Genomic DNA, 19,299 nt, shown 5'->3' on the forward strand with positions numbered 1-19,299 from the left:
GTATTAGTTCATCAGGAAACAAATTGGGAGACTTGAAAGACATGGAAAGAGACAACTTCCATTTAAGCTGCTCCTCCCTTTTCCTCTTCCCTGTTTTCTTGCATTTGAAAGGTTACAAAGGATCACCCAACCTCTTCCCATAACTATTCTGATGATTAAAATCTTGCAGTGTCAGAATGCTCTTCCTTTACATGTGTCATGAATTCAGTCGCTCAGTCCACAACGTTCCCTGTGCATCTGTTCTGGGCTCTGCGCAAAGTCCCTCCCTGTGTCCTCAGGGCTCACCCCACTAAACCCCTCTGCTCCACTTGCAGTGCCTTTGGTCGTATGCTGTGCTACAGGAAATAAGCGAGAGTCTTTCAAATACCCAACCTTCTTCAAGCAAAATAATTCCACTTCCTCAAATTCATATAGGAAGCACATTACCAATTCTTTTAATTTTCCAACCTCTCCAGGGAGCATCAATTTCATGTAATAGGAGAAGGAATACAGGCCAGACCCCACTGCATCATGGGCACTGACCCTGTTACACAAAAAGGATGATGCTTTGCATGCCTCTGAAGAATAACAAACATTCATGCTCTTTTCTCACTGTTCTTTTCAGTATTCTATTTTTAATAGAAGATTCTAGAAATGGGATCAAGTTGCTAACCAAACTTTGTAGCCTTGAATGTACCAGAAAGTATCACTGTATTAGGTGGGACTCAATCTCATAAGTAGCATTTGAGGCTCCTTGCTCTGTGTAAACCTCCCTCCTGCAAACAGACCTTTTAAACTATAGTCCTCATTTCCAGATAGTACTGCGATCTGGGGAAATCTCTGCCTCCTTATAAAATACCAGTTAGGTACCAAGCAAACCATCTTTTAGGTCAAACACTTTCCACAGTATTTTCAGATATACTAAAGATGGTAGGAGCTGTGGATGGCATTTAAAACCTCTGTAAAACTCTATAAAAACTCTCTAGGGGAAAGGCAGCTGAAATCTTAATGTTCAGACTCTGAAACTTACCAATCACATTTCAAAGGAATAGTTTTCCCCGCTAGCAGCTTTGTTTTGCTGGGTGTGTTTCTGCACAGCAAACAGACAGCACATGTGGGAAGCCTGGTGTCGTCCGCCAGAGAAGGGCTTGCCCAGCTCGCTGGGCTGCAACCAGGCCTTGCACCAGGGCAGGGACGCCTGAAGCCCAGGGCAGTCTGGCTCTCGACAGGAGGAGGGGTTAAATTTCCTTCCAAAGGAGTATCATTGCTATGAGGCTGCACTGTCAGCTGAAAGTTAAAAGAGAATCTTCATTCTGTCACTTTAGTAACAAATTAATCCCATTTCCGAACGTAAATCTAAATCTTGTTGATGACCATGTGAGGGCCCCGCATCTGGATCTTCTTTAAAGTCAATTATATCACCCTCTCACTCCATCTCCCTCCTGTTCTTTTGAGCTTGGCAGTAGTGAGGGGCAAGTCTCTGATCGTGGCCCCAAGAGGAGCTGTGAGTTGGGAAGGTGCTGGGGCAGGAATGAGGGTTTCCCATGGGCCCTCAGTGCTGCGCAGGCCAGCGGGGCTGTGGAAGGAAGGAGAGCTGGATGCAAGTGACAGCTGACAGGACAGCCGGCTGCCCCAGCCAGGCCTTCACACCCAGTCAACGTATATAAATACGTTCCTGCACTGAAGGAAGGTTCAGAGGGAACAGAGATGATGATGGACATGAACCAGGCAAAAAAACCCATATAGCAGACATCCGGGAAAAGAAAACAGGGTGATCAACCCTACATTCTACATCTGAATCCCTGGATCCAGGCAGCATTAGTTGCCTAACTTCCTTAGAACATTTAACCAAAGTAATTATATGGCAGCAAGAGCTACTAGGAGCTCAAACAAATCCTCTTTTCCTCTAAGAGGAAGCCAGAGGACCATTAATGGATATAATGCAAGACGACACATTCCAAAATCTGTTCAATTAATTAACACCGGTGAGGAAAATCTGGCATGTTACTGCAGCTGTTTGTAAAAAAGGAACACTTGCCTTTCTAACTGCTGATTTGTTCTAAAAAATGACTCCATTCTGTTTTATAAAAGCAAGGTGGCAAGTGGGAAGACAATCGCTAACTTAATGGTCCTACTGTGGGTTTTTATGAACAAAACCTCTGTGCTTTCAGCAGCTTGAGAGCTCACTAGCAACACTATTCAAAGCTGCAAGAAGAAAAGATTATGTTAAATGTAATCACAGTTCAAGGCTTCACAGATTTTCCTTTGATCTGCCTCTTAAGGGAATTTATGATATACCCAGGGATAATCCAAGAAAAAACACTGTCCTTGTGCCCTGGAAGAACCCAGGTGCTGCAGTCCACAATTACTGAGGCTACTCCCTAAGGCAGAAGCCCAGCCCTGCGGCCTGGTGCTGGGAGCCGCAAAGGACAGGCTGCTGGTGTCCACACCTTGGCCTCAGCCCACCTGCTGAGCTCTTTCCCCTGATTTTTCTCTCTAGAAACCCTGAATTGGAAAATAAGTTGGCAGGTCCACAGGGTCCTCCCGCCTCTAGACTGTGGTACACGCTGTCAGTCTAGATGATGCTTGCTGGATGCACGTTTTTGGGCCACCTAGGGCCCAGCATCAGGGCAGGGCCCCTCCTCACTGCTAGCAGCACAGTTTAGTGGTCCCTCCCCCATCCCCAGCCCCATGTCCACTCTTTTTTGCTAGCTATTTACCTACCATCACCCTTCACCTAGTGGGTCACAGAACAAAGAACACTGTGGATTGGTTAACCTGATGCTTAAATAAAATTAAAAATAGGGTTATTGAAACCTATAGAGAACTCTGGGTGTCTTTCCTAAAGAGATGGCTTCTCAGGCACACACAGGGGAAAGACGGGGCTCCTGGAAATTTTCAGCCCTGCACTCCCCTTTGACCTGTCACATTCCAGAGCTAGTGAGGGGCAGAGCCAGGACACAAAGCAGGGTCTAAGTCCAGGGCTTTCTGCAATCCCATCATTCTCTTCTACACTGGGATTTTACTGTTAACTTTTTGGAGTAAAATATGCACTCATGGCTTTGCATTTATTTACACAGCCTACCTATTTCTATGACTTTCAGAATAGCACATTTAGTTTGTTCTAAGAATTAGAATCCACAAATAGCAAAAGCTCTGTTTAACTTCCCAAAGCTCCCTGTGAAATCACGTGAGGAGGTAAGCCAAACACAAATTCTGGGCTGTGATGGACAACAGCACTGTCTGGAGAGAGTCGGGCCTCCTTCTGGCCCTGAAACTACCAGGCCTCGCCATAATCTGTTTATTTACTCATTTAACACATATTCATTGAATACCTACGCTGAGCCAGGTACCTAACTCGGAGCTGGGGTTAGCAGTGAATAAGACAAACCAAATCCTTCTGCTCAGAGCTACTGCATTCAAGCTGGAGAAACAGACAGTAAACAGAGAGACAAATTAACCAGAAGAATACCAGCAAGTAAAGGTGTCAATGTAGAGAACTGGCGGGGGCGGGTGGTGATGGGGTCTGATGGATGGCACTGTTTTTAAGGTCGGAAGGCTAAAGAAAGCTTTCTGATAAAGTGACATTTAAAGAGATCTGAAGGACAAGTAAGAATTTATTCATGCATATGTCTGGGAAAAGAGAATTCTAGGCAGAGAAGAGTAAACACACAGTCCCAAGGCACAGTGAGGCACAGTGTGTTCAAGGTGGGGCTGGAACCCAGGGACTGTGTAGAAGATGGACAGGATGAGGTCTGAGAGCAGGATGGGACCAGATCTGACAGAGCTGTGCAGCCAGTGTGAGCAGTTGGATTTAGAGTGCAGCAGTGGGGCCCCTGGAAGGTTTGAAGCAGGGGAACAATGTGGTCTGATTACAGTTAAGGTTATATCCAAATGATGAGGCTCTATGGTGGGAAGTACTCCTAGGCCAGTCCAACAACTCAGTGGTGCTGCCCAGAATTTCAGACAATTGTATCACCACAGCCCGCACCGGGCCAGGGGAAACCATGCCAAGGCTACGCCCACTGCTCCTACTTAGACGGTCCTTAGCTGATTGCCCACAGCTCCACAGGCTTTCTAACATCATCTTAACTCTCAGAGATTCTGATTCTAGCAATGAAGCCCTCACCCACCACTGGTGACAAACCATGAGCAGTGCTTCAACATGCTGCCCTTTCACAGCTTGACCTGGGCCTCGTCGGCCAAGCTATAACTGCTGCTCGTGACTACAGCTAACACTAACTGCGGGACTTAGGGAAGCTCAGCTTCTCTCTGGGTTTTAATTTCTTCCCTTATAAAATGAAAGTTAAGAGGCTCTTAACCTCTTGCAAGTCTAAAGAAAGAAAAGTGCATATGCACACATAATTATATTTTTCATTTCACAGTGTTCATAGTCTCTCTTTTTGTCAGGCCCTGGGTCTCAGGTTAAAAACCCTTGGCCTAGATGACTCCTAGTTTGCCTTTCAATGCTGTAATCAATCGACTACACCCACACTTGAAACAGCACTTTAATCTTCCCTCTCATGGATACTCCGTGTAAATTAGCACCATCAACTAATCTGCCTTTTTTTTTTTTTTTGCGGGACACGGGCCTCTCACTGTTGTGGCCTCTCCCGTTGCGGAGCACAGGCTCCGGACGTGCAGGGTCAGTGGCCATGGCTCACGGGCCCAGCCGCTCCGCGGCATGTGGGATCTTCCCAGACCGGGGCATGAACCCGTGTCCCCTGCATCGGCAGGCGGACTCTCAACCACTGTGCCACCAGGGAAGCCCCTAATCTGCCTTTTAAAAAGAAAAGAGAGGAGAAGGAATGTAGGAAAGGATATAATAAAAAAGAAAAGGAGAAAAAAACTAAAATGATGTTATTGTGAGCCAAAAGATGTGTGATTTAGCTATCCAAATGTGTCCCTGAAACTCAATTTTATCCTTACTCCTTAACTAATGATGACAGAATACAGACCTCTGTCAGCATATGAGAATGTTTATAAATTATATAACAACCTTTTCTTCCCTTTAAGTGAAATGTCTTCACCAAAGTGTAGGGCACACACTAGTACATGTGGAATGATTTTAAGTGGTGCATGAATGTATAGTTTTAATAGATATGTAATTTAATTTATAATATCAAAAATTACTAGCAAACCAAATTATGTCTTCACAGATATTTTTGCTTAAGACACAGCTAAGTAAAAAACAGTGATTCAGTTTAAAGTGAATTTAAAAGCTACTAAGTAAACAGGAGACCAGAATTAGCAAAATTTAGAAGGTTGTGTCTGAATGAGCAGTAGGAAATGTGGGAGGTCTTCATTTCAGAATCCTTTCAGCTGATGTCAAAATAATCTATTAGAGAATAGTAAGGAAGGGCTAGTTAGTCTATAATTTAGTCTATAATTCTCAACTCTACAATTTTTCCATATATAATTTTTTTTTTTACTCAGAAAAACTTTTCTCTTAGCTACCTGTACTTAGATATTTCCACATTGAAAACCCCATGTTCTTAAATGGAACAGAATAAATCACTGTGGAATTTGACCTTGAAAATATCCAGTTAAAAAAAATGGCTGTTTTCTTCAATTGCATTAGAACATAATCCATTTCCTTCTAGATTTACTTACACTTTTCAGGTGGTGTTATTGTAATAGTCTGAGCTGTAAATTCTTCATCAAAGTATCTGGTATCTGTCTCAGATGTTACTTGAGGCTTAAAAGGAGGTACAAGCTGTAAGAAGCAAAAGAGTACTGTTAACAGACTTCAGTTTAGGAAAATTCATTTCTAGGATAAAATTAGAGAGCAAATACTAAATGAATAGTGCAAGAGGCTAGACTGCTCAGTGACTGTGTAAGGTAGATGTAGTATTTGGCTTCACAGTCAAGACTAAACACAGAACAGTAGGTACCTGGTTGTTGTATATTATATTTGAGGGATTATGTGGAACAATAATTGAGAACCAAAGACCAGGGTGCTTCCATGTCCTGGCTATTGTAAATAGAGCTGCAATGAACATTGTGGTACATGACTCTTTTTGAATTATAGTTTTCTCAGGGTATATGTCCAGTAGTGGGATTGCTGGGTCATATGGTAGTTCTATTTTTAGTTTTTTAAGGAACCACCTAAGTGTCCATAGACAGATGAATGGATAAGGAAGATGTGGCACATATATACAATGGAATATTCCTCAGCCATAAAAAGAAACGAAACTGAGTTATTTGTAGTGAGGTGGATGGACCTAGAGACTGTCATACAGAGTGAAGTAAGTTAGAAAGAGAAAAACAAATACTGTATGCTAACACATATATATGGAATCTGAAAAAAAAAAAGGTTCTGCAGAACCTAGGGGCAGGACAGGAATAAAGACGCAGATGTAGAGAATGGACTTGAGGACAGGGGGAGGGGGAAGGGTAAGCTGACAAAGTGAGAGAGTGGCATGGATATATACACACTACCAAATGTAAAATAGATAGCTAGTGGGAAGCAGCCACATAGCACAGGGAGATCAGCTCCGTGCTTTGTGTCCACCTAGAGGGGTGGGATAGGGAGGCTGGGAGGGAGACGCAAGAGGTAGGGGATATGGGGATGCAAGTATATTATAGCTGATTCACTTTGTTATAAAGCAGAAACTAACACACCATTGTAAAGCAATTATACTCTAATAAAGATGTTTAAAAAAAAGCAGAAAATAAAAAATAGGGTGGGAAGAGGATACTGAAAAGTCTGTCCTAATATTTTTTCCTAGTAAAATACATACAAAACCGATGGATTTGGGCTGAAACGAAATGTAGGCTCTTCCTAGGGTGGGAAAGCACAACCTTGCTGGCTTTCTCTAGCTCTTCCTGGTGCCTAGCTGAACAGGTTATTATTAAAAGTGCAATTTGATAACATAGTTGTTACCTACACAGTTGTTACGTAGATCACAGATTAAGTGCTGCCTCTATACTTGGCGGCAAAGAAATATAACTCTGCTTACTTGAAACCCTCTGGAACAGGGGTTCTTGGCAGCCCCCGAAGTGACGTGCAAACGTTTTGCCCATAGATTTTATCCCACTCCTCAAAAGGAACCATGACCCCAAAGATTAAGAGTAACTGCTCCAGGGTTGAGAGAAGTGGACTCATTCGCCTCTGACCAGCAGCAGCCATGGGATGGGGGAAAGTCTTGGGGTGCTGGAGATGACAGAAGCCTGAGCCATGTGAGCCTCCACTTCTGCTACCTCTGTTGGCTGGGAGGGACTGGAACCAGGAGGGGGCTCCTGATTCTCAGGGCTCCAGCCTCACAGGTGAGAGCCTACAGGTTTCTTTTTAACATAGGAAGCCCAGACTCAGGGCGTGGAGTCAGAGTATGTGCTCTGATGAATACCATTCAGATAGAAAAATGGAAAACAGAGTGACAGAAATTAGTATATTTTATAAAAATTTTACAGAAACAAATACACAACTGGCATCATTCAATGCATTTTCCACTGTTACTGTCACCAAATTTATGTTAAATAAGACAAAAATCTTTAAATTATTCTCCAATGTGTTTTTTTAATTCATGCTATTTTTTTTACATCTTTATTCGAGTATAATTGCTTTACAATGTTGTGTTAGTTTCTGCTGTACAACAAAGTGAATCAGCTATATGTATACATATATCCCCACATCCCTTCCCTTTTGAGCCTCCCTCCCACCCTCATCACAAAGCATCAAGCTGATCTCCCTGTGCTATGCAGCAGCTTCCCACTAGCCATCCATTTTACATTTGGTAGTGTATATATGTCAATGCTGCCCTCTCACTTCATCCCAGGTTCCCATTCCCCTCCTTTGTGTCCTCAAGTAAGTTCTCTACGTCTGTGTCTTTATTCCTGCCCTGCCACTAGGTTCATCAGTACTGTTTTTTTAGATTCCACATATATGTATTAGCATACGGTATTTGTTTTTCACTTTCTGACTTACCTCACTCTGTATGATAGACTCTAGGTCCATCCACCTCACTACAGATAATTCAATTTTGTTCCTTTTTATGACTGACTAATATTCCACTGTATATATGTGCCACATCTTCTTTATCCATTTATCCGTCGAAGGACGTTCAGGTTGCTTCCATGTCCTGGCTACTGTAAACAGAGCTGCAATGAACATTGTGGTACATGACTCTTTTTGAATTATGGTTTTCTCAGGGTATATGACCAGTAGTGGGATTGCTGGGTCATATGGTAGTTCTATTTTTAGTTTTTTTAAGGAACCTCCATAGTGGCTGTATCAATTTACATTCCCACCAAAAGTGCAAGAGGGTTCCCTTTTCTCCACACCCTCTCCAGCACTTATTGTTGGTAGATTTTTTGATGATGGCCAGTCTGACTGGTGTCACACTGGCCACACCTCACTGTGGTTTTGATTTGCATTTCTCTAATGATTAGTGATGTTGAGCATCTTTTCATGTGTTTGTGGGCGATCTGTATATCTTCTTTGGAGGAATGTCTACTTAGGTCTTCTGCCCATTTTTGGATTGGGTTGTTTGTTTTTTTGATATTGAGCTGCATGAGCTGCTTGTATATTTTGGAGATTAATCCTTTGTCACTTGCTTCGTTTGCAAATATTTTCTCCCATTCTGAGGGTTGTCTTTTCATCTTGTTTATGGTTTCCTTAGGTCCCCTTTGTTTATTTTTGTTTTTATTTTCATTACTCTAGGAGGTGGATCAAAAAAGATCTTGCTGTGATTTATGTCAAAGAGTGTACTTCCTATGTTTTCCTCTAAGAGTTTTATAGTGTCCAGGCTTACAATTGGGTGTCTAATCCATTTTGAGTTTATTTTTGTGTATGGTGTTAGGGAGTGTTCTAATTTCATTCGTCTACATGTAGCTGTTCAGTTTTCCCAGCACCACTTATTGAAGAAACTGTCTTTTCTCCATTGTATATTCTTGCCTCCTTTGTCAAAGATAAGGTGACCATATGTGCATGGGCTTATCTTGGGCTTTCTATCCTGTTCCATTGAGCTATATTTCTGTTTTTGTGCCAGTACCATACTGTCTTGATTATTGTAGCTTTGTAGTATAGTCTGAAGTCAGAGAGCCTGATTCCTCCAGCTCTGTTTTTCTTTCTGAAGATTGCTTTTGCTATTCGGGGCCTTTGTTTCCGTACAAATTGTAAAATTTCTTGTTCTAGTTCTGTGAAAAATGCCATTGGTATTTGATAGGGATTGCATTGAATCTTTAGATTGCTTTGGGTAGTACAGTCATTTTCACAATGTTGATTCTTCCAATCCAAAAACACGGTATATCTCTCCATCTGTTTGTACCGTCTTTAATTTCTTTCATCAGTGTCATATAGTTTTCTGCATACAGGTCATTTGTCTCCTTAGGTAGGTTTATTCCTGGGTGTTTTATTCTTTTTTTTGCAATGGTAAATGGCAGTGTTTCCTTAGTTTCTTTTTCAGATTTTTCGTTGTTAGTTATAGGAATACAAGACATTTCTGTGCATTACTTTTGTATCCTGCTACTTTACCAAATTCATTGATTAACTCTAGTAGTTTTCTGGTGGCATCTTTAGGATTTTCAGACTATGTTTTAGAAAACCAAGGGATGAGCAGAATTAAAAGCATTTTTTCGAAATAAAGCACCACATTTCAGTTTGCAGCACATGTTACAAAGCATTTTAAGTTTCTTTTCTTGTTAACATTCTTTCTCTCTGCCCCCAGAACGCAGATATTCTAAAGTCTCTATCATTAGCAATCACTTTTTGGGGAACTGAAACAAATTCAGGTTCCACTGATGAGCTGTAATGGCTGCTAAGGTACAAGAACACGTTTCTAGCTGCTCTGTTAGGATGACTGGAAACAAGTAAGCAGTTCACTCCACTAATGGAAATCTTCCCTCTTCCATTCATTCAAAAGCTCATTCTCACACTGCTTTGTTTTTCTTCAAGACTTTTCAACATCTGACACATATACACATGCATCACCATTACACCTTCTTCCCAATAAAATAAAAGTTCCATAAGAGCAATGATTTTTAAAGTCCCTCACCGGCATCATACACATGCACACAACACCAACGATGATAGTGACTGGAGAATTTTTGGTTTTCCTTTTAGAAAACTGAGGGATAACTGCCTCTCTGGCAGGCAAGTAGGAGACTGGGATTCTGGTTGTGACTTTCTTTCAGATTCACCATTCTACAAATGTTCAAAAAATAGGTCTCATCCTTTCAATAAAAAAGAATTAACCACAAGAAATTCTTCGAGCAGAAATGGGCTTCTATTGGGCATGTGGAGTAGGTTTTGCTTACCTCTGCCCACCCTTCCCATATGGCTCCTTCTGATGGCAGAAATGTAAATCTTAAATCTGCCTTCAAGTTAGGGGAAAGCTGTTATCTTTTTAGATGAGAGACAGAATGGTCACCTGAAACTTTAAAAAAACTGAAACAAATCTTTAAACAGTTTTCAAAAGATTACAGGGCGCTTAAACTAGTCTGTTAAAATGTCATGATACTACATTTACCTGACCTCCTCTCTCAAACAGCTGCCCTCCCCATTACTTTCTATCCTCACACTGCTATATTTTTCTTTAAAAGACTTTTCAACATCTGACACAATACACACCTATATATACACATGCAAAATACAGGTTTATTGTCATTACACCTCCTCCCCAGTAAAATATAAGTTCCACAAGGGTAAGTACTTTTAAAGAACAGTTTTATGATTGACATACAATAAACTGCACACATATCTTAAGAGTGTACAAAAGAAGAGTATACAATTTGATGTTTTGACATACATATATACCCATGAAATCAAGATGATGAACATACCCATCACTTGTAGATATTTTCTCATAACCCTATGTAATCCTGTCCTCTCTTCTATCCCCTTGCAGGCAATAGATGACCTGCCTTCTGCCATGAGTGATTTGTTTATATTTTCTTGACTTTTACGTATTTGGAATCAAATAGTATGTATTCTTTGTCTGGTTTCTTTCACTTAGCATGATTATTTTGACACTCATCCACATCATTGCTTGTATCAATAGCTCATCCATTTTACTGTTGGGTAATATTCCATCATACAGATGTACCTCAATTTGTTTATCCATTCACCTCTCCATGGACTTCTGGGTTGCTTCTAGTTTGGGGCTATAACAAATAAAGCTGCTAGGAATCTTTATGCCCAAGTCTTTCCCAAAGTAGTTGCATTGCTGCATGTTCCTATCAACAGCGAAGAAGAGTCCTAGTTGTTCCACAGTCTTGCCAACATTGTTTTATTCTATATTCTAATACGTGGTGGTATTTCACTGCTTTAATTTATATTTCTCTAATGAATAATCAATCACCTTTTTCACAAGTTTATTTCTTCTTTGATGAAGTGTCTTCTCAAATATTTGTCCTTTTTTTTGCTTCTCATTAGGTTTAGAGAGTTCTTTATACACTCTGTATGCATGTCCTTTATCAGATTTGTGATTTGTGGCTACTCTCTTTGTTCCCTTATCAGTGACTTTTGAAGAATACACATTCTTAATTTTGATAGTCTGATTTATTACTATTTTTCTATGGATCATGCTTTGCCCTTGTCTAAGAAATCTCTGCATAACCTAATACCACAAAGATTTTTCTCCTGTATGTTCAGAACTATAATACATTTGGAGTTAATTTCATATATACTGCAAATTATTTTTTTAACATGGATGTCCAATTGTTTCAGCACTAAGTTGAACTATATTTATACTTTTATTGAAAGTCAATTAACCATATATATGTGAGTCTCTTTCCAGATTTTCTATTGTGTTGTATTGATCTCTTTGCCCAACTTTATGGTGAATAAAGATGTTATCTGTTCATTAACAAGCTCTCTTGATTTGATTACTGTGAGTTAATAATAAGTCTTGAAGTCAGGTAGGTAGGCCCTCCAACTTCATTTTCTTGTCAAGTTGTTCTGGCTCTTTTAAGTCCTCCATATATCATATGAATTTTAGAATCAACCTAATAATCTCTACAGAATAACCCCCTAGGGTCTTGATTAGGGTTGTGCTGAATTTATATCAATTTTGAGAGAACTAACATCTTAAAACTATTGAGTCTTCTAGATCATGAACACAGTATATCTTTCCATTGCTTTAGGCTGTTTTTAACGTCCCCCAACAATTATTTTAGTTTTCAGTATAAAGGTCTTTCAAATCTTGTCAAAAGCATCCCTAGAAGAGACCTTCAAGATGGCACAGGAGTAAAGACGTGGAGATCACCTTTTTCCCCAGAAATACATCAAAAATACATCTACATGTGGAACAACTCTTACAGAACACCTACTGAATGCTGGCAGAAGACCTCAGACTTACCAAAAGGCAAGAAAACCCCCACATACCTGGGTAAGGCAAAAGAAAAAAGAAAAAAAAGACAAAAGAATAGGGAACCTCTGGGAGGGAGCTGTGAAGGAGGAAGTTTCCACACACTAGGAAGCCCCTTCACTGGTGGAGACAAGGGGTGGGCAGGGGAGAAGCTTCAGAGCCACAGAGGAGAGCACAGCAACAGGCACGCAGAGGGCAAAGTGGAGAGATTCCTGCACAAAGGATCAGTGTCAACCAGCACTCACCAACCTGAGACGCTTGTCTGCTCACCCGCTGGGGTGGGTGGGGGCTGGGAGCTAAGGCTAAGGCTCAGGCTTCACAGGTCAGGTCCCAGGGAGAGGACTGGGGTTGGCTGCGTGAACACAGCCTGAAGGCGGCTAGTGCACCACAGCTGGCCGGAAGAGAGTATGGGAAAAAGTATGGATCTGCTGGAGAGGCAAGAGACCATTGTTTCAGGGTGCGCGAGAGGGCGTTCAGAGCACCGCCTAAATGAGCTCCAGAGACGGGTGGAGCCACGGCTATCAGCTCTGACCCCAGAGGCGGGCATGAACCGCTAACGCTGCTGCCGCTGCCACTAAGAATCTTGTGTGCAACCACAGGTCACTACCTACACCCCCCTGGGAGCCTGTGCAGCCCGCTACTGCCAGGGTCCTATGATCCAAGGACAACTTTCCCGGCAAAACACACAGTGCACCTCAGGCAGTTGCAATGTCACGCTAGCCTCTGCTGCCACAGGCTAGCCCCACAATCCATGACTACCATACCCCTCCCTCTTCCTGGCCTGAGTGATCAAGAAAGCCCTAATCAGCTACTGATTTAACCCTCTCCTTTCTGGGTGGGGAACAGACTCCTGAGGGCAGCCTACACACAGAGGCGGGGCCAAAACCAAAGCTGAACCCCAGGAGTTGTGTGAACAAAGAAGAGAAAGGGAAATTTCTCTGTGCAGCCTCAGGAGGATTGGATTAAATCCCTACAGTCAACTTGATAAAACCCTGCATCTGTGGAATACCGGAATAGACAACGAATGTTCCTCAAATTGAGGTGGTGGACTTTGGGAGCAACTGTAGACTTAGGGTTTGCTTTCTGCATCTAATTGGTTTCTGGTTTTATTTTTATCTTAATTTAGTTTTTAGTGTTTAATGTCATTGGTGGATTTGTTAATTGGTTTGGTTGCTCTGTTCCTTTTTTAAATTTTAAATTTTTTTGATTTTTTTTCCCCTTTTCGTCTTTTTGTGAGTGTGTATGTGTATGCTTCTTTGTGTGATTTTGTCTGTTTAGGTTTGCTCTTACCACATGTCTTAGAGTTCCATCTTTTTTTTTTTTTTTTTTTTCCTTTTCTTTCTTTCTTCCTTCCTTTTCTTCTGAGCCATGTGGCTGGCGGGGTCTTGGTCCTCCGGCCGGGTGTCAGACCTGAGCCTCTGAGGTGGGAGGGCCAAGTCCAGGACATTGGACCACCAGAAACCTCCCAGCCCCACGTGATATCAATTGGCGAGAGCTCTCCCACAGATCTTCGTCTCAACACTAATACCCAGCTCCACCAACGGCCAGCAAGCTCCAGTGCAGGAGGCCCCATGCCAAAAAACTAGGAAGACAGGAACACAATCCCACCCATTAGCAGAGAGGCTGCCTAAAGTCATACTAAGTTCACAGACACCCCAAAACACACCACCGGATGCAGCCCTGCCCACCAGAAGGACAAGATGCAGCCCCACCCACCAGAACACAGGTACCAGTCCCCTCCACCAGGAAGCCTACACAAGTCACTGAACCAACCTCACCCACTGGGGGCAGACACCAAAAATAATGGGAACTACAAACCTGCAGCCTGTGAAAAGGAGACCCCAAACACACTAAGTAAAATGATAAGACAGAGATATATGCAGCAGATGAAGGAGCAAGGTAAAAACACACCAGACCAAACGAATGAAGAGGAAATAGGCAGTCCACCTGAAAAAGAATTCAGAGTAATGATAGTGAAGATGATCCAAAATCTTGGAAACAGAATGGAGAAAATACAAGAAGTGTTTAACAAGGACCGAGAAGAACTAAAGAGCAAACAAACAATGATGAATCAACACAATAAATGAAATTAAAAATACTCTAGAAGGAATCAATAACAGAATAACTGAGGCAGAAGAATGGATAAGTGACCTGGAAGATAAAATAGTGGAAATAACTGCCACAGAGCAGAGTAAAGAAAAAAGAATGAAAAGAATTGAGGGCAGTCTCAGAGGTCTCCAGGACAATATTAAAAGCACCAACATTCAAATTACAGGGGTCCCAGAAGAAGAAGAGATAAAGAAAGTGCCTGAGAAAATATTTGAAGAGATTATAGTTGAAAACTTCTCTAACATGGGAAAGGAAATAGTCGATCAAGTCGAGGAAGCACAGAGAGTCCCATACAGGATAAATCCAAGGAGAAACATGCCAAGACACATGTTAATCAAACTATCAAAAATTCAATTCAGGGCTTCCCTGGCAGCGCAGTGGTTGAGAGTCCGCTTGCCGATGCAGGGGACGCAGATTCGTGCCCCAGTCCGGGAAGATCCCACATGCTGCGGAGAGGCTAGGCCCGTGAGCCATGGCTGCTGAGCCTGCACGTCCAGAGCCTGTGCTCCACAATGGGAGAGGCCACAACAATGAGAGGCCTGCATACCACAAAAAAATAATAATAATAAAAAATAAAAAAATTAAATTCAAAGAAAAAATATTAAAAGCAGCAAGGGAAAAGCAACAAATAACATACAAGGGAATCCCCATAAGGTTAACAGTTGATCTTTCAGCAGAAACTCTGCAAGCCAGAAGGGAGTGGCAAGACATATTTAAAGTGACGAAAGGGAAAAATCTACAACCAAGATTACTCTGCCCAGCAAGGACCTCATTCAGATTCGACAGAGAAATTAAAACCTTTACAGACAAGCAAAAGTTAAGAAAATTCAGCACCACCAAACTAGCTTTACAACAAATGCTAAAGTAACTTCTCTAGGCAGGAAACACAAAAGAAGGAAAAGACCTACAATAACAAACCCAAAACAATTAAGAAAATGATAGTAGGAATATACATATTGATAATTTCCTTAAATGTAAATGGATTAAATGCTCCAACCAAAACAAACATATTAGCTGAATGGATTCAAAAACAAGACCCATATATATGCTATCTACAAGAGACCCACATCAGATGTAGAGACACATACAAACTGAAAGTGAGGGATGGAAAAAGATATTCCATGCAAATGGAAATCAAAAGGAAGCTGGAGTAGCAATACTCACATCGGATGAAATAGACTTTAAAGAAAAGACTATTACAAGAGACAAAGAAAGACACTACACAATGATCAAGGGATTAATCCAAGAAGAAGATATAACAGTTGTAAATATTTATGTACCCAACATAGGAGCACCTCAATACATAAGGCAAATGCAAACAGCCATAAAGGGGAAATTGACAGTAACACAATAATAGTAGAGAACTTTAACACCCCATTTGCACCAATGGGTAGATCATCCCAAATGAAAATAAGTAAGGAAACACAAGCTTTAAAAGTCACATTAGATCAGACGGACTTAACTGATATTTATAGGACATCCCATCCAAAAACAACAGAATATACTTTCTTCTCAAGTGCTCATGGAATATTCTCCAGGATAGATCATATCATGGGCCACAAATCAAGCGTTGGTGCACTTAAGAAAACTGAAATCATATCAAGTATCTTTTCTAACCACAATGCTATGAGACTAGATATGAATTCAGGAAAAAAAACTGTTAAAAATACAAACACATGGAGGCTAAACAATACACTACTAAATAACCAAAAGATCACTGAAGAAATTGAAGAGGAAAGAAAAAAATAGCTAGAAACAAATGACAATGAAAACACGATGACCCAAAACCTATGGGATGCAGCAAAAGCAGTTCTAAGAGGGAAGTTTACAGCAATACAATCTGACCTCAAGAAACAAAAAACATCTCAAATAAACAACCTAACCTTACACGTAAAGCAATTAGAAAAAGAAGAACAAAAAATCCCCCAAAGTTAGCAGAAGGAAAGAAATCATAAAGATTAGATTAAAAAATAAATGAAAAAGAAATGAAGGAAATGATAGCAAAGATTAATAAAACTAAAAGCTGAGAACCAGCTCTCAAAGAACTTGAGAAGATAAACAAAATTGATAAGACATTAGCCAGACTCATCAAGAAAAAATGGGAGAAGACTCAATCAACAGAATTAGAAATGAAAAAGGAGAAGTAACAACTGACACGGCAGAAACACAAAGGATGATGAGGGACTACTACAAACAACTATATGCCAGTAAAATCGACAACCTGGAAGAAATGGACAAATTCTTAGAAAAGTACAACCTTCGGATACTGAACCAGGAAGAAATAGAAAATATGAACAGACCAATCACAAGCACTGAAATTGAAACTGTGATTAAAAATCTTCCAACAAACAAAAGCCCAGGACCAGATGGTTTCACAGGCGAATTCTATCAAACATTTAGAGAAGAGCTAACACCTATCCTTCTCAAACTCTTACAAAATATAGCACAGGGATGAACACTCCCAAACTCATTCTATGAGGCCATCACCCTGATACCAAAACCAGACAGAGATGCCACACACACAGAAAAAAAACTACAGGCCAATATCACTGATGAACATAGATGCAAAGATCCTCAACAAAATACTGGCAAATAGAATCCAAAAGCACATTAAAAGGATCATACACCATGATCAAGTGGGATTTATCCCAGGAATGCAAGGATCCTTCAATATACGCAAATCAATCAATGTGATACACCATATTAACTAACTGAAGGATAAAAAACACATGATCATCTCCATAGATGCCAAAAAGCTTTTGACAAAACTCAACACTGAGTTAGGATAAAAACCCTCCAGAAAGTGGGCATAAAGGGAACCTACCTCAACATTTATAAAGGCCATATATGACAAACCCAAAGCCAACAACATTCTCAGTGGTGAAAAACTGAAACCATTTCCTCTAAGATTAGGAACAAGACAAGGTTGCCCACTCTCACCACTATTATTCAACATAGTTTTGGAAGTTTTAGCCACAGCAATGAGAGAAGAAAGAGAAATAAAAGGAATCCAAATCAGAAAAGAAGAAGTAAAACTATCATTGTTTGCAGATGACATAATACTATAAATGGAGAATCCTAAAGATGCTACCAGAAAACTACCAGAGCTAATCAATAAATTTTGTAAAGTAGCAGGATACAAAATTAATGCACAGAAATCTCTTGCATTCCTATACACTAATGCCGAAAAATCTGAAAGAGAAATTAAGGAAACACTCCCATTTACCATTGCAACAAAAAGAATAAAATACCTAGGGATAAACCTACCTAAGGAGACAAATGACCTGTATGCAGAAAACTGTAAGACACTGATGAAAGAAATTAAATACAAACAGATGGAGAGATATACCATGTTTCTGGATTGGAAGAATCAACATTGTGAAAATGACTATACTACCCAAAGCAATCTAAAGATTCAATGCAATCCCTATCAAGCTACCAATTGCATTTTTCACAGAACTACAACAAAAACTTTTACAATTTGTATGGAAACACAAAAGACCCCGAATAGCCAAAGCACTCTTGAGAAAGAAAAATGGAGCTGGAGGAATCAGGCTCCCAGACTTCAGTCTCTATTACAAAGCTACAGCAAACAAGACAGTATGGTACTGGAACAAAAACAGAAATATAGATCAATGGAACAGTATAGAAAGCTCAGAGATAAACCCATGCACATATGGTCCCCTTATCTTTGACGAAGGAGCCAAGGATATACAATGGCGAAAAGACAGCCTCTTCAATAAGTGGTGCTGGGAGAACTGAACAGCTACATGTAGACGAATGAAATTAGAACACTCCCTAACACCATACACAAAAATAAACTCAAAATGGATTAAAGACCTAAATGTAAGGCCAGACACTATAAAACTCTTAGACGAAAACATAGGAAGAACACCCTATGACATAAATCACAGCAAGATCCTTTTTGACCCACCTCCTAGAGAAATGGAAATAAAAAGAAAAATAAACAAATGGGACCTAATGAAACTTCAAAGCTTTTGCACAGCAAAGGAAACCATAAACAAGACCAAAAGACAACCCTCAGAATGGGGGAAAATATTTGCAAACGATGCTACTGACAAAGGATTAATCTCCATAATATACAAGCAGCTCATGCAGCTCAATATCACAAAAACAAACAACCCAATCCAAAAATGGGCAGAAGACCTAAGTAGACATTCCTCCAAAGAAGATATACAAATTGCCCACAAACACATGAAAAGATGCTCAACATCACTAATCGTTAGAGAAATGCAAATCAAAACCACAGTGAGGTATCACCTCACACCAGTCAGACTGGCCATCATCAAAAAATCTACCAACAATAAGTGCTGGAGAGGGTGTGGAGAAAAGGGAACCCTCTTGCACTGTTGGTGGGAATGCATATAGATATAGCCACTATGGAGAACAGTATGGAGGTTCCTTAAAAAACTAAAAATAGAACTACCATATCACCCAGCAATCCCACTACTGGGCATATACCCTGAGAAAATCATAATTCAAAAAGAGACATGTACCACAATGTTCACTGCAGTACTATTTACAATAGCTAGGACATGGAACCATCCTAAATGTCCATGGACAGATGAATGGATAAAGAAGATGTGGCACATATATACAATGGATTATTACTCGGCCATAAAAAGCAATGAAATTGAGTTATTTGTAGTGAGGTGGATGGACCTATAGTCTGTCATACAGAGTGAAGTAAGTCAGAAAGAGAAAAAGAAATACTGTATGCTAATACATACATATGGAATCTAAAAAAAATATGGTTCTGATGAACCTAGGTGTAGGATAGGAATAAAGATGCAAACGTCTTTGCAAGGACATGGGGAGGGGGAAGGGTAAGCTGAGATAAAGTGAGAGAGTAGCACTGACATATATACACTACCAAATGTAA

General features: G+C 40.6%; 1 protein-coding gene across 4 annotated transcripts in view; it reads right to left on the bottom strand.

Annotated features, from left to right (window-relative positions):
* The window catches only part of AKT3 (AKT serine/threonine kinase 3), a 391,132-nt gene that overhangs the window by 16,909 nt on the left and 354,924 nt on the right, over window positions 1-19,299 (bottom strand). For all 4 annotated transcript variants that reach the window (XM_007462635.1, XM_007462636.1, XM_007462634.1 and 1 more), the window contains one exon: window positions 5,593-5,695. In XM_007462635.1, coding sequence (XP_007462697.1) covers window positions 5,593-5,695 — 103 coding nt within the window. The remainder of the gene's footprint in view (window positions 1-5,592; window positions 5,696-19,299) is intronic.

The sequence above is a fragment of the Lipotes vexillifer genome, unplaced genomic scaffold (genome assembly GCF_000442215.2).
Source record: "Lipotes vexillifer unplaced genomic scaffold, Lipotes_vexillifer_v1.1 scaffold104, whole genome shotgun sequence".
Classification (NCBI taxonomy): domain Eukaryota; kingdom Metazoa; phylum Chordata; class Mammalia; order Artiodactyla; family Lipotidae; genus Lipotes; species Lipotes vexillifer.